The sequence below is a fragment of the Lampetra planeri genome, chromosome 57, assembly GCF_965212315.1.
Source record: "Lampetra planeri chromosome 57, kcLamPlan1.2.h2, whole genome shotgun sequence".
Taxonomy (NCBI): domain Eukaryota; kingdom Metazoa; phylum Chordata; class Hyperoartia; order Petromyzontiformes; family Petromyzontidae; genus Lampetra; species Lampetra planeri.
The window spans coordinates 7,156,940-7,172,115 of record NC_136163.1 but is presented as its reverse complement, the minus strand read 5'-3'; the positions used below and the strand labels follow the sequence as shown (position 1 = coordinate 7,172,115).

The window sequence follows — 15,176 nt, the reverse complement described above, 5'->3', positions numbered from 1 at the left end:
TGCTCATCGGAGGTGCGGGCGGGCGGGCGGGTAAGGACGACAATGGAAACAGCTTGGCCATGTGCAGAGACACTTTGCCCGCTAGCCCTTGACCTTTCAGGTTCGGGCCATGGGGTGTGTGGGTCTCCCACTGCGGGTTTGGTGACGCCGAGCCAGCGCCACCGAGGTCCTGGCTTCTCGTCTCCGAGTCCGGGTATCTGATCGGGGGGGGGGGGGGGGCGGGGGGGTTTATGACGACGCCGGTTACGACTAATCTTGACGGCCGCTTCGCAAACCTCTCTTGCAGAACCGAGCAGTCGTCGCTTGCGTAAAAATAGCGGCGGCGGCGGCATCAACAGCAGCATCAGCAACGACAGCAACAGCAGCAGCGACAACAACGACAGCATCAGCAACGACAACATCAGCAGCAGCGACAACAACAACGGCAGCATCAGCAACGACAACAGCCTCTCACATCCGCCGGAGCCGACGCCTCCCACACGCCCGACAGAAACAAGTGCGAACTTCAGGGACGTCAAACGGAGGCTGGGAGCCAGCAGGCGGCAGCAGGCGCCCCTCGCTGCCGGCGCTGGCGCCGTTGGTGGCTTGGAAGGTGACCACGGAGGACCGGGCGACGGCGGCGAATACGGTCAAAGGGCGGGTAGTTACGGAGGCCACCGAGACAATTACAAAGGAGGCATCGGTGTCATCAGAGAAAGATACAGTGCTGGAGGGGGCGGCGCCACTGAAGGAGATTACGGAGTTTGTCATGGACGTGGCGATGGCGGTGGTGATGATCGGAGAGTGGTTGGTGGTGGCAGTGGTATTGGGAGAGCTCCCAGAGGCGACGATGAAAGAGGAAGAGGCGGTGTCAGAAAGGGTCACCGTGGTCTTGGTCATGAATCTGAAGGGGGCATCGATGTTCCGGGAGATCCGAGGGTTGGTGGTGATGGTGGTGGCGGCATGAGAAGAAGAGGTTGCGGAGTTGGCTATGGAGGAGTTGGTGGCATCGGAGTTGGCAGCAGAGAAGGCGGACGAGCCGTCGAAGGTCACGGAGGTGCCCGTGGGAGAGGCGGAGCATCCCTCGACCGTGGCGGCGAGCGTCGCCTGGACGACCGCGGCGGCGGTGGCCGTGGCACCGTCGGAGGCGGCGCCATCGATGGCGCCGCCGCCGCTGGCCGCGGCGACAATCCGGCAGGACCTACCGTTGTGGGCGGAGGCCTTCGTGGCGCGGACGCCCTCGCCGACCGGCGAGCAAGAACCCTGGACGGCGGTCGCTCGCGACGCCGCGGCAACGAGGAGCACGGCGAGGACCACCGCCAGCCCCCCGACGCCGCCCTGGCGGAGGCCACCCTCCTCCTGCGGCGCCTCCGGGCGAGGAACCTCGAGCGGCAGCAACGCAGGGCGGCCTCGACGTCCTCGGGGGCCTCCTCCCCCCGGGCCTCGCCGCTCCGCTCTCCCCTCCTCTCGCCCTCCCCGGCGGTGTCCCGCGGGGGGGGGCCCGGGGTGGGGGCCGTGACGCCGCAGCAAGCGCTGGCGCGGTCGGGGCACGGCGCGAGGGCGGTGTACGACACTCGTACGCAGGCCATCGCGTTCGGCGAGAGGCACGTGTGATCTCTCGGGGTTGCGGGGAGGGGGGGGGTGTTCGGCAGAGGCCGTTTTGCTGCAGCCCTCTCGAGTTTGGCCGAGAGTTCCCCGGTCCGTGGGAGCTCGTTGAAAGTGAAGAGATTTACGCGAATGTGAAGGTGAGGAGACCTGGGAAGGACGCATCGCGGCCAGGAGGGACGACGGTCGGCCGGGGGGTCGGGGGAGGGGGCGGGGGGGGGGTCGAGGCTCACGTCGGGAGTGGCCGCCGAAGTACGGAGCACGGCCAAAGACCAAAGAGGAGGATCTCTCCACAGCTCGTGGCTGTCGCCTGACCATGCCGATTGTTGTTGTAATTACCGGCGAAACGTCATGGCACTCAAATTGTAAACGTTGTTGTTGGTTTACGTGACGAACCTTAGTGATTGGCTGTGTCGGCTGGTGGCGGGTTTAACGACACATTTATATTTACGTGGTCTAACCCAAAGGAAAAAAACCTCTGGATATTGGTCGCGAAACCCTCCTTACGAGGTGTTCAACTGGCCAGGAGGAAGCCCGCTGCAGTGGATGGTGGCGATGGCGCGAACGGGTCGTTGTGCAGGTGGCAACGTGGACTCGCAGGGAACGATCGTGACGGTGACGCCATGGGGAGGCCTTAATCCAGCAGTGAACAGGTCGTGGCTGCCGCTGATGAGGCTTCAATGTTGCCCGTGCAAAACCGCGAGGGCCAGAGAGGAGAGACTCTGGATCGGTGTTGATGTAAATACAGGCTTTAATATCTACATATATGTACAAAACATACACCGATTAAAGCTGATTTTATATTTTTGTCGCGCTGTTGATGTTGGTGATGACAGTGATGATAATGTTGGTGGCTGGTGATGATGGTGGTAGTGGTGTTGATGATGGTGGTCGCGGTGGTGGTGGTGATGGAGAGCGGTAGTGTAGCGGTGAGCGTGCTGCGCTACAAACCCGGCGGCCCGGGTTTGATTTCCGCTCAAGGCCAACACCAGTGATAGCGATTATCTGAACCGGTCCTGGGCATCCCCCTAGGTCGACTCAGCCTCAAATCAGTAGCTGGTGCGTTGTGTAAACATCGCCACCGGGAAAACGGTCGGGCGTGGTGCTGGCCACCCACCTCCTCGTGTGCCGTGGCGGCCTTTTACAGGTGCTACCCGCTGACAGCACTTGCCCCAACAGTCTGTTAAGGCTATACAGGGGATCTTTATCTTTAATGGTGATGATGACCACAATCACCCGACCTGTTCAAATTAAGTTGTCTTCGCCACTGCTGATTCCGTTATTGCAGCTGGTGCCATTACTGCTGCTGCCACCACTGCTGTTGCTGCTGCTGTTGCTATGGCTACTGCTGCTGATGCTATCCGTGTTATTGCTGCTGCTGCTCCTGTTGGAAGCTGCTGCTCCATCTGCTGCTGTTGCTATTGCGATGGCTACTACTGACGCTGCTGCCTGTGATGCTCCTGCTCCTCTTGGAAGCTGCTGCTGGTGTTGTTGTTGCTTCAACTACCGCTGCTGCTGTTGCTGCTTCAACTACTACCACTGTTGTTACCACTCCTGCTGTTGCTTCAACTACTACTGCTGCCACTGTTACCGCTGCTGCCGTCATCTGCATCCTTCCTCTTCCTGTCCTCCCCCTCCTCCTCCACTCCTCCCCCCTCCAACCCCCCGCGGCGGCGCGCTAGCGATCGCCGCCGCGCGTCCCGCAGCTCCAGGCGGTAGTCGTAGGCCACAAGCGAGGGACGCTCCAGGCAGAGGGCGGCGTAGGCGCCGCAGAGCCGCCCCACGCTGCGCACGCTCAGCTCCGCGGGCCTCTGCACCGGGCTCACGTCCCCCTCGCGCAGCACACGCTGGGACAGCGACAGGCGCTCCGCCTGCGGGAACAGCAGCCTGGCGGGGGGACGCGGGGGGGAGGTGGGGAGAGGGAGACCGCAAAGATGGTGGTGGTCACCGCATCGTCGCGTGGCGTTCTCAAGACGCGTTTCTGTGGCAGTCTGGAACGCTCATCTAGGTTGACAAACGAATTTCTTTAGAACTGCTTTTTGAGTTTAGTTTGTCCTTCCCCCACGGCACCTTCAATTAACACGGTTGGCTATGTACGGTGTGAAAAAAATTAATAATACACAGACTCGCAGTCACTCACCTACACACTCACCCATCCTCCGATGACCACGGTTGGCTACGTACGGTGCGAAAGAAGTTCAACATACATAGATGCATAAAAAAAAAGTTACTTATCATTATCGGAGTTAGCCAGACCACCGCTGCCCCTCACGAGACACCACGCAGGCAGTACTTCCTGCCACTCACTCGACGCCACTCACTCGATGCCACGCAGGCAGTACTTCCTGTCTCTCACTCACTCGATGCCACGCAGGCAGTACTTCCTGTCTCTCACTCACTCGATGCCACGCAGGCAGTACTTCCTGTCTCTCACTCGATGCCACGCAGGCAGTACTTCCTGTCTCTCACTCACTCGATGCCACGCAGGCAGTACTTCCTGTCTCTCACTCACTCGATGCCACGCAGGCAGTACTTCCTGTCTCTCACTCACTCGATGCCACGCAGGCAGTACTTCCTGCGGAACTGGAAGATGTTGCGCACGACCTTCTCCACGAGCGGGAACGGCTGCTGGATGCGCGGGGTCACCAGCGGCTCCAGTGTCACCACCCCCACGTCCACCTGGGGGTGGGGAGTCGGGGGGGCGGCAGAGGAGGTGAGGGGGGGAACCGCCCGTCAGTTCACATGCGGCACGGCGCCAGCGACATCGCTGCTGCTGCTGCTGCTACGAGGGTTCACCTGGGAAGGCCTCTCCGAGCCTCGCTAACCTTCCTTTCACGGCAGGGTCCCTGGCAAGTTTGTCACATTAGCGGGGGGGGGGGGGGCGATGTTGATGCTGCGCACGTGTGTGTGTGTGTGATCGGGGAAGCGGTGGTGAAGTGGTTGGCGCAATACGCTACAAACCCGGCGACCCGAGTTCGGTTCCCGCTCACGGCCAACACCAGTGGCGATTTTCTGAAATGGTCGATTCAGCCTCAACTGAGTACCTGGTGTGGTGTGTAAACATCGCCACAGGGGAGGCAAAGGCAGCCGGGCGTGGTGCTGGCCACCCACCTCCTCGTGGGCCGTGGCGGTCTTCATAGGTGCTCGCTAACAGCACTTGCCCCAACAGTCTGTTACAGGCTATACGGGGGATCTTTGTTTTTGATCCCTATTCAGGGATTGCCAGGTCATTTTCATAATATTCAGAAAAAAGGGCTTTTGGGTTAGATCGTGAAATGTGTCATTAGCATGCCTCCACCCAACACAGCCAATCAGTGAGAGTTTTTTTTCTCCAAATGGCTCTTCTGTTATTTTGGTTGCGGACCCCTGGTCTAGGATGATGGTGACAACGATGACAACGACAATGATGACGACGTTGACGACAATGATGATGACAATCACGCCGATGATGATGATAATGACGATGACTACGATGTTGATGGTGTTGATGTTGACGACGACGACGGCGATGACGGTAAGCAGGAGCTGGGGAGCCAGGGGCTCACCTTGGGCGCGGGGACGAACGCGCTGCCAGGGATGACGAAGCGCAGCTTCACCGAGCTCAGGCTCTGCGCCATCACCGACAGGCGGCAGCGCTGGCTGCTGTGCACGCTCGCCACCAGCCGCTGTGCGCATCACACAAATACAAAGGTACCCCACCGTGTAGCCTCAACAGACTGTCGGGGCAAGTGCAGTTAGCGAGAAGCAGCACCTACGAAGGCCGACACGGCGCACGGAGGGGTGGCCAGCACCGCGCTCGGCCTCCTTCGTCTCCCCGGTGCCGATGTTTACACACCGCGTGCACCAGGTACTCATGAAAGGCCGAGTAGACCTAGGGGAGGCACAGAACCCGTTGAGATATTTGCCAGCGACGGTGGCCGCTGAACGGGAATCGAACTCGGGATCGAACCCACGACCTCCTGCATACCAGGCGAGGTAGTTAACATCTCCTAGACACCGTGGTGATGATGACGAAAGAGAAAAATGCAAACTCCAAATATACAGCAGCAGGTATCGTCAGGGTCGGGATTGAACCCACGACCTCCTGCATACCAGGTGAAGGAGTTAACATCTCCTAGTCACCGCGGCCGCCCCCCCACCACCCCATGCAAATTGGAGACGGTCACATGGACGATGAAGGAAGGCAAGTGGGCTTGGACAAGAAGCCATCACGGTGAGAAGGGGATGATGGCCGATGGGCGGCACTGTTGCGGGAACGGCAGCCCAAGGAGAAGCAAACGCTCCCCAGAGGACAGCGTGGAATTCGCGCAGACTCTAGACATTGCCAAACGCTGAATAAACACAACTAAACAAATGTCCCCATTCCCATGTCAGACGTACACCTCCCCCTGACCCTCATAACGCCCCACGGAAGGCATCCGCGGACCTCGCAGAACTTACAGGCTGCACGCCGGCTAACATAGAAGCATACGTTTTGCAACTATGAAGCCCGCGATGCGTTTGTGATGGGCTTGCGAGTTGTTTCGTTGACGTAAAAATAAATACAATAAAAAACATACAATAAAATAAATACCATAAAAAAACAATAAAAAACAAGTCGCACAGAACCAGGGAGCTCCCCACCTCGGCCACCTCTTTCTGGAAGGTGAGCGTGAGTCGGGTCCTGCCGTAGGAGAAGGGCCCGCTGCGATTGGCCATGCACTCGAGCCAATCGATGACGAGCGCGGTGGAGACGCTGAAGGGCAGGTTGCCGATGATGTGGATGTTGGGAGGATCTGGGAAAAGTCGGAGGATCGGAATCTTTTTCTCTTGGCCGGGAGGAGGAGCAGGGAATGTCCTCGTGAGCTACGGAAGCTCTCCATGGGGTCAGCGAGTTTGCAACAACCGACAATGCAAAACAAACACGATAGGAGTGGAAGGTATAGGAAAGGTAAGCGAGTCACTCAAAAAATATATATGCAAATTAAACGAAACTTTTATTTTCCAGGAATATAATCTGAACACACGATTCTAATGGAGGAGTGGGGGGATTCTAAGTCCCTCGGGGAATCAAAGTTTGAGGATTTAAAAGTTTGAGGATTTAAAAGAAAGCTGTCTCTGGTGTGGACCAATCAGTTTCAAAGACAGTGCATCATATATTATCGGAGCATGTTTTGTGTTTGCATGATCACCACAAGTCCTGCGTGTGGTTAATCCAGACAGGATTCCGTGAATAAGGATTCTGTTTGGTGTTTTAACATTTCAGCGCCTGTTTTATTGCCAGAAAGGGGTACAACCTATTGTTAAAAAGGATTCAAAGAGTCGAACGGATCGAGTTGCCTGGCTAACATTTTGGCCGAGCAAAGTCAGAGGAGCAGAACCTCTCTCTAGGCCCGGGAGGAGGACGGAATCTCCTGATGAGCGATGACGCTCTTTGTTTTTCATCACGGATGTCAAGCAAGGGGGCACACGGGGGGGTCGGAACGTTAAAAACAATACAGCGCGCTAGAAGTGCAACATATTATAAACGGCAAAGCGAGTGACTCGAATATGTAGAAAGTATACGAGGTGCAAATTGCACGATACATTCCTGCCGATTTGTCAAAGCATGGGCAAGGCAGCCGAACAACAACAACAGACCCACACCACACAGTAGTCCCTGAATGAAATAGCACATTAAGCTTTACCTATCGATACGGGGGCAAGGATTAAAGTTAGAAATCACATTTGCAAGTTGCTGCTCAAACTAATTTTGTTATTTTACCAGGTAAGGCCCACTGAGCTACATGGCTTTTTCAGATGCCACCTGGCTATCACAAATGATAGCTCAACGAAGTGGCTTATCACGTTGACATCTATAGCAGCCAAATACTCTAAACGCGTGTAAATTCTAAATGAGGGAAAAACTGCCGGAACCGGAGAAAAATCCACGCAACCACGGGGAGAGAGACGCAGCAGGCGTCAGGGTCGGGATCGAATCCACGAGGGAGGTAACATCTCCTAGCCACTGAGACGCCCAAGTCAAGAGTGCAGCACAAGAGAGAGGGGGGAGAGAGGGGGGGGGGGGTGAGGGGGGGGGGGAGAAAGGGGGGGGGGTGAGAGAGGGGGGTGAGAGAGGGGGGAGAGAGTGGGGAGAGAGGGAGGAAGAGAGAGGGAGGGAGATGGGTAGAAGAGAGAGGGAAGCCGTCTTCACATCTCGTGTGCCCCCGCCACCACTACCACCCTCGCCCACTTCTGTCCCCCACCCCCACCATCGAAGAAGCTCCGTTTTGTGTTTCATGCCGAAGCCTCATTCACACCGAATAATCTGTCACTGCTGCTGTGCACGGCACGCACTCGACCACGGTTGGACTCCCGCTGCTGCTGCTGCCACGTGGGGTGGAGCGCCCAGCTCCCACCTCACTGCTTCACCGCAGAGGATTCAGAGTGAAGCGGCAGCAGCAGTCGGGGTGATGACTGATGATCCAGCACTGATTCACTCCACTCGCTCGCTCACCGGTGGTCAGTCGCCTCCCAATCACTCTTATAGCGCTACTACCATGCTACTACCATGCTACTACCATGGCTACTGTTCCTGTTAACTTTGCTCACCAGCGAGCCCGACTGCCACGTGGTGTACCTGCTGCTTCCCGTGTCTCCCCGTTCCTTCCCGTGTCTCCCCATGTCTCCCCGTTCCTTCCTGTGTCTCTTTCCCCCCCTGACTCGTCTCCTTCCGTTTCTCCCGCGGTCCCCGTGTCGTCTCACCCTCATCCCATTTGCGTCTCAGGGACTCTGGGAAGGAGTTGTCCAGGGGGTATGTGAGGATGTCCCCCAACACCACCTCCATCCGCCCGGGAGCCGCCTCCGACAGCAGCTGAGGGGAGGAAACACGCGGAGGAAAAACACACGGGAGAAACACACGGGGGGGAAAGCGGTACACGGCAACAGCGCCGACGATCAGCAAGCGAGGTGAGGCACAGCAGCAGCCGGTCACGGCCAACGTGGATGACGATGTATGTCTGTGTGCACGTTGAACTTCGATTCACACCGTACATAGCCAACAGCGCTAATTGGAGGTGCGGGGGGAAGGACAACAAACTAAACACTTAAAGCAGTTAAAAAAAGAGTTTTCAATCTAGATGATGATGATGTAAAAGTGCAAAGCTCCAGTGGCTTCCCAATATCGGAAGGAAGAGCGTTCCTGAGGCCGCAGAAGTGCATCTGAAAGCGCGCGACGCGGTCACCGTCTTTGTACATGTACGTATGTTGAACCAACCGTGCTAATCTGAGGATGGGTGTGTGGGTAAGTGACTATGTAAGCACGGTTGGTTCCGTACACACATTCACCCATCCTGCGATTATCACGGTTGGCTACGTACGGTGCGAAAAAAGTTCAACACACATACCAAACCAGAGCTCCTGACCCCAGAGGTTCAAGCCCTGGGTCTGGGTGTCTGTACGTCTCAATGGTTTTGTCAGGGAGAATCGTTTTGAGCCATAGGTCTGGGTGTCTCTCTATAAGGAGGTTCATTTCTTCAGAACTGCTTTTTGTGTTTAGTTTGTTGTCTTTTCCAAGCACCTCCGATTAGCACGGTTGGCTACGTACGGTGCAAAATAAGTTAAACGTACATACATAGACTCACATAGTCACTCACCCACTCACATAGTCACTCACCCACACACTCGCCCATCCTCCGATTAGCACGGCTGGCTACGTACGGTGCGAAAGAAGCCCAACGTACATTTACTAATATCAACTATTTTACTTTACCAAGTAAGGCCCACTGAGCTAAATAGATTTTTCAGAAGCAAACTGGCCACAAATGATAGCTCAACAAAATGGCTTATGTGGACATTTAAAGCAGCCAAATACTCTAAAAGCATGTTTCTAAATGTGGAGGGAAAAACCAGCAGACCTGGAGAAATATCCACGCAACCAAGGGGAGAGAGAGAGACACGCAAACTCCAAATATACAGCAGGCATCATGGTCGGGATCGAACCCTCGACCTCCTGCATACCAGGCGAGGGAGTCAACATCTCATGTCGGAGTGACTGTGGCCCTGATAAACACCGCCCCCTGCTGCAAACACTTGGGCAGTAACCCCCCTCTCCCCAACCCCCACCCACCGACATAAGCAAACCTATCAACCCCTTATCAATGCCCGCCTTGTTACAGGCCAACTCAGACCTGATTGGTCACCCCATGCCACTTATTCATCTCAACGTTCATCCTACAAAGTCCCATCACGAGGGAGAACCACAAACACACAAACAAAAACATTTTTGTTGCCCGTATTGAAACGGCTGTACGCCATATGGACGTGAAAACTCAACTTCCCTGTACAAGAATACGGGGTAAACTGTATGGGTTGACAGGTATGCTATATCTATGTATCTCTATGGGTCTCTATGTATCTCTATTGGTCTCTATTTATCTCTGTGGGTCTCGATGTATCTCTGTGGGTCTCCATTTACTCAATTTCCCTGTACAAGAATACAGGGTAAACCGTACGGGTTGACACGGTACGCATAAGAGTCTTGAGACTCTCCCAGGTCACAGTTCTACGTTCGCCGCACTGTCCGTGAGCCTGCCAGGTTTTTTTTGGGTTAGATCGCGTAAATATATAAATGTGTCGTTAAATCCGCCAGCACCTGACACGGACAATTAGTAAGGTTTGCCACGTGAACAGAACATGCCAATTGGTTAAGAGTACAGCACACCAGTAGTGTGTTGGAGAGCAAAGCCACAACTTTTACAATCTGAGCACGACGTTTCGCGCCGCTTCTTGGTCAACAGCTCCACTCGTCGCCGACTCCCATCCCTGCGCAATCCATCGCCCCGCCCTTCCCCACGCCCCCAGCGGCTCGCTCACCCGCAGGCTGGGCAGGAAGCGAGGGTCCTTCTCGATGGCCAGGACGCGGGCGGCGCCACGCTCCAGGATGGCGCGGGTGAGGCTGCCCGGGCCGGGACCCACCTCGCACACGTAGGCGTCGCGCAGCGAGCCCGACTGCCGCACGATCTTGTCTGTTGTTGAGCGGCAGCGGCGGCAGCAGTGGCCGCAGCAATCGCAGCAGCAGCAGCAGACACAGCAACAGCAGTCACAGCAGCAGCAGTAGACAGAGCAGTAGCAGAGGCAGAAACAGCAGCAGCAAATCAGCAGCAGTAGCAGCAGCAGCAGAAAGAGCAGCAGTAGCAGCAGCAGCAGTCACAGCAGCAGCAGGAGCAGCAGGCACACCACGTTGATGTCAGCACAGCATTTGTGCCACGCAAGAGAATAATAGTAATCATTATTTAAATGTAAACAGTCGTTCACGCCAATCACAGATCAAAACACCGCAGCAGAAATTGTAATAAACTGTTTTGGCATGGAGGCGCGGAAAAGCAGATGGGCGAGTGAGCGAAAAGGGAGCCAGAACTGGCGCCAACAACTGCCCAAGCTCTGTCGTCCTATCTCGTCGGCCTTTTGTCCATCTAGGTCAGGGGTCGGCAACCTGCGGCTCCGCGGCCGCATGCGGCTCTTTAAGTGACCGGCTTCGTGACCGTTATTTATTAAGAACCTCCGGCTTCTATTCACCACGGTGCATTGCGGCTCTTGAAATATTTAGGGTTTTTTTACCGAATTCTAATTAAAAATAAACACCTTTAAAAAATATTTTTTTTAAACAACTATTTTATTAACAACTTCGTTTAACTCACGGTCGAGAAGTACGTTAATGGCGCCTGAGACACACGGCGCCTGCTTTTTGTGCGAGCTGATTCCACAGTTGAGGGACCGCGGCGTTTTTGACCAACACAAATATATATAAAAATAATAAGGCATCCATACAAAATGTAAATTGCTTTAAAGTAGCGAATTAATTTAATTGATGCCGATTTTTATACAGGCATCCATTGTCACCGGATCTGAGTACGTGTGCAAAATGTGGAATTGATTGGACAACGGGAAGTGGACACAATTTTTATTACAAGATTTGACCACGACAAACAGAGGAATCAAGTTAAGTAAAACCGTTGAAAAACGCCTCTTCTTGTTGTTTTGGTTGCTGACCCCCACTCCACCCGGGGCTGGGGTGCACGTTGAGGCACGGGGGGGAGTGGGGAAACACACGCAGACCGGAACCGCTCGCCACGATAAACGCAGCGGCCATGTTTGGCAAAAACGTTGTTGAAATGGCGATTATCGCAGCTCATTTTGGTGTTACATTAAGCAGATTATTTACAGAAATGTAATCTCCCTCATATTAAATCACGCATGAACACTTACCTACCCATGAGCAAACACAGTAAACTCCTAATTTCATTGTCCAAACATATACATTTAACCAGACACACAGATTCACCCACCCACTCACCCACTCCCACAATCACTCACCCACTCCCACAATCACTCACCCACTCACCCACTTACCCAATCACACAATCAACCAATCACTCACTCCCCCAATTACTCAACCACCCAATCACACAATCACCTAATCACCCACTCACCCAATTACTCACCCACTTACTCAACCACACAATCACCCACTCACACACTCAGTCACCCACTCACACAATCATCCACTTACTCACCCACTCACCCACTTACTCACCCACCTACTCATACAATCACTCATTCACTCACACAATCACCCACTCACTCACACAATGACCCACTCACCCAATCACCCACTCACACACTCAGTCACCCACTCACACACTCAGTCACCCACTCACACACTCAGTCACCTACTCACACAATCACCCACTCACACAATCACCCACTCACACAATCACCCACTCACCCACTTACTCACCCACTCACACAATTACCCACTTTCCCAACCTACTCATACAATCACCCACTCATTCACTCAGTCACCCACTCACCCACTCACACAATCACCCACTCACACAATCACCCACTCACACAATCACCCACTCACACAATCATCCACTCACCCACTTACTCACCCACCCACCCGCCCACTCACACAATTACCAACTCGCCCAACCTACTCACACAATCACCCACTCACCCAATCACACAATCACTCACTCACTCACCCACTCACACAATCATCCACTTACCCAATTACTCATCCACCCAATTACGCATCCACCCACTCACTCACTCACACAATTGGTCCCTGTCCGTGTTTAACCCCCTTCTCGGTGGGGGGGGGGGAAGAGTCGCGTACCGGACAGGCGCTGGTTGAGCAGGAAGTTCTGCGAGAGCTGCTTCTGCGCGCGCAGGTTGTACACGCGGATGATCTCGCCGATGGTGGGCAGCGGCGGTAGGCGCAGGCCGGCGCTGGCTGCCATCGCGTCGCTGGCTCGCAACGTTCCCCGCACGCGACCTGTCCAGATGACGGCCACGGAAGCACCGCGCTCGTCAAACGCGAGCGAGGCCCGGTGCTGCTGGTCTCGTCTGTAGGGGGGGGGGGGGGGGGTCACGGGTGGCTCTCTTAGAGACGACCCAAGGGCGGGGGAGGCGAACTCGAGCGTGAAGCTGCGGTGCCCCTGTGGGACTTGAACCCGGTCAAAAAACGAAACCGTGCCGAAGCAAGGGTCATTGCACCAAAGCGCGGAGACACAAGCCGCAGTTGAAAGGAATATTTCGTAAGTGGAAATGTGTTTTTTCCCCTCGCTTCTTTACTGTTAGTTTAACATGCAGGCTTTCGCGACAAATATTATCCATAAGAGGTTTTTGGGTTACAGCGCGCAATTATAAATGTGTAATTAAACCCACGTAATAGGCTTTCGCGACCAATATTACCCAAGAGGTTTTTTTGGAGGGTGAGATCGCGTAAGTATATAAATGTGGTCGTTAAATCTGCCACCACCCCGACACAGCGAGTCAGTAATGTTTGTCACGTAAACAGAACGTGCACAATTAGTTACTAGTTCAGCACTAACCGGTTGTGTGTTGGAGAGTAAACCCACTACAACATTTACAATTCGACGTTTTGCCGATCATTACAACAACCAGTTTCGTCAGGCTCTACTGCTAGTCAAACACTTCTGGGGACAAACGTGCCCTGTTGGAAAGCGTGAACGGAATCCATGCATGGTGCGTGATTTCCCCCCACCCCAACTCGTTTTTTCAATAACGGCCGACACTCAGATTTTATGTCTCCCAGCTCAAACGAGCCACGGGCAATGCCGACCCAAGGGAGTTGAAATTCCACATTCCTATGGCAGGGAAAGGAGAGCAGAAAGAGAGATGATAATCAAAAATTAAACGCATAAATCACCTTTCATCAAGCATGTCTAAGCGCTGTAGAAGACACAGCAGCAGACACTCGGCATGACAGCGACTCAAAAAACTAAACACAATGACGTGGCAAGATAATAAAATGAATGCTCAAAGCCGTTTGCCGAATTCAACTAAACGTTGACGAAATAGAAGTGTGCAGATGCATTTTAAGGCGTGTGTTTAAAAATGGCTACAGACTGAGAGATCCTGAGATGTCATGGGGGAGAGTTCCAGAGTCTGCGGGCTGCGACACAACGAACAGCTCGGTCGCCCAGAGACTGAAGCCTCTATGACCTGGGACCGCAGAGAAGATCTGCATCCCCGGATCTTAAGAGGCCTTCACAGGGGGACCTGTGGGTGAAGATACCACTACAGGGGTTGAACCCAAGTCCTCGGAGGTCGTTTGCTGGATCGGTGGAAGCAAGTCTGGACTGCGGCCAACGTCAAAAGTAAACATCTCACACAGGACCCGACCATCGAACCTCCGGGTTTCAACCTACCACGCCGCAAATGGTCGACCATCAACCGAATCGGGGACAGGGCGTGCGACCGATGCGGCTACCCGATGCGACAAATGGCGCCATCAAAGAATCGGCGGTATGTGCGTAGTTCAGCCACAAATCCCAAACCATCGACCGCCACATCGTAAACACTCCGCCGCTGGCTGCTGTCTTCACTCCTTTAACCGGGGAAGGGACGAAATCCACTCTGCTTCTGAACAGACACCTGAGTGGAGATAACATCTAAAATTGCATCCTTAATCTGCTGCTATTAAATCTGTACGACAGAGGAAGACATGGCCATTATGACCCACCGTGAAAAAAGAACAAGAGGGTGGCCACAGAGCAGCGGGGCTCTGTGTAGGTGGGTAGGAGGGGGCACAGCAGCAGCATTGGTCCCTGCCTTCACCAATCCAGTGTCTTCCCGCACAGCCATTCTCAACCCCGCAAGAGACACGCGCGCCCGTGCACACCGACGCAGAGGTCGAACCCAGGCCCTCATACCTTACCGGCACATGTTGCCCTGACACGGGGTCACGGCCCTGACACGGGCGGTCTAGCTGCGTCGGGTTTAGCTCAGTCGGCGTTTAAATTTAACCAATATTTCTTCTTCTCATTCTCAATACCAGGTCATCCCTGTCTCGGCATGGCTGCGACCAGCTCCACTCCGCAACGTGCCGTTTAGGGAGTTCATTTCATCATCACCGCCGTCGTCATTATCATGGTGGTGGCGGTGGTGTCATAGCATTCTTACCCACTTGACCCGTATCGGGTAAACCAGCGCCCCCCCTCTCCGTCTCGATGTCGCGTGAGCGAGCGGTGACCAGAACAACCGACAGGAAATATTTCTGGACGCTTGCTTCTTTCAAGTTCTTGGCAGCTTCTAATTTAAAG

General features: G+C 54.5%; 2 protein-coding genes across 13 annotated transcripts in view; one reads left to right on the top strand and one right to left on the bottom strand.

The window, feature by feature from the left end:
• LOC144735775 (uncharacterized) overlaps positions 1–2,392 on the top strand; it is a 20,913-nt gene extending 18,521 nt beyond the window's left edge. For all 5 annotated transcript variants that reach the window (XM_078618290.1, XM_078618285.1, XM_078618289.1 and 2 more), the window contains exon 13: positions 287–2,392. In XM_078618290.1, the coding sequence (XP_078474416.1) occupies positions 287–1,593 (1,307 nt within the window). In that variant the 3' untranslated portion in view covers positions 1,594–2,392. The remainder of the gene's footprint in view (positions 1–286) is intronic.
• Positions 2,318–15,176, bottom strand: part of TFB1M (transcription factor B1, mitochondrial) — a 24,725-nt gene continuing 11,866 nt past the window's right edge. For 4 of the 8 annotated variants that reach the window (XM_078618297.1, XM_078618292.1, XM_078618293.1 and 1 more), the window contains exons 2-8: positions 12,725–12,954; positions 10,417–10,568; positions 8,308–8,416; positions 6,208–6,359; positions 5,130–5,249; positions 4,136–4,263; positions 2,318–3,471 (exon numbers count right to left, since the gene is read on the bottom strand). In XM_078618297.1, coding sequence (XP_078474423.1) covers positions 3,150–3,471; positions 4,136–4,263; positions 5,130–5,249; positions 6,208–6,359; positions 8,308–8,416; positions 10,417–10,568; positions 12,725–12,848 — 1,107 coding nt within the window. In that variant the 5' untranslated portion in view covers positions 12,849–12,954 and the 3' untranslated portion in view covers positions 2,318–3,149. The other 4 variants (XM_078618294.1, XM_078618295.1, XR_013588687.1 and 1 more) reach the window with 3 other exon arrangements.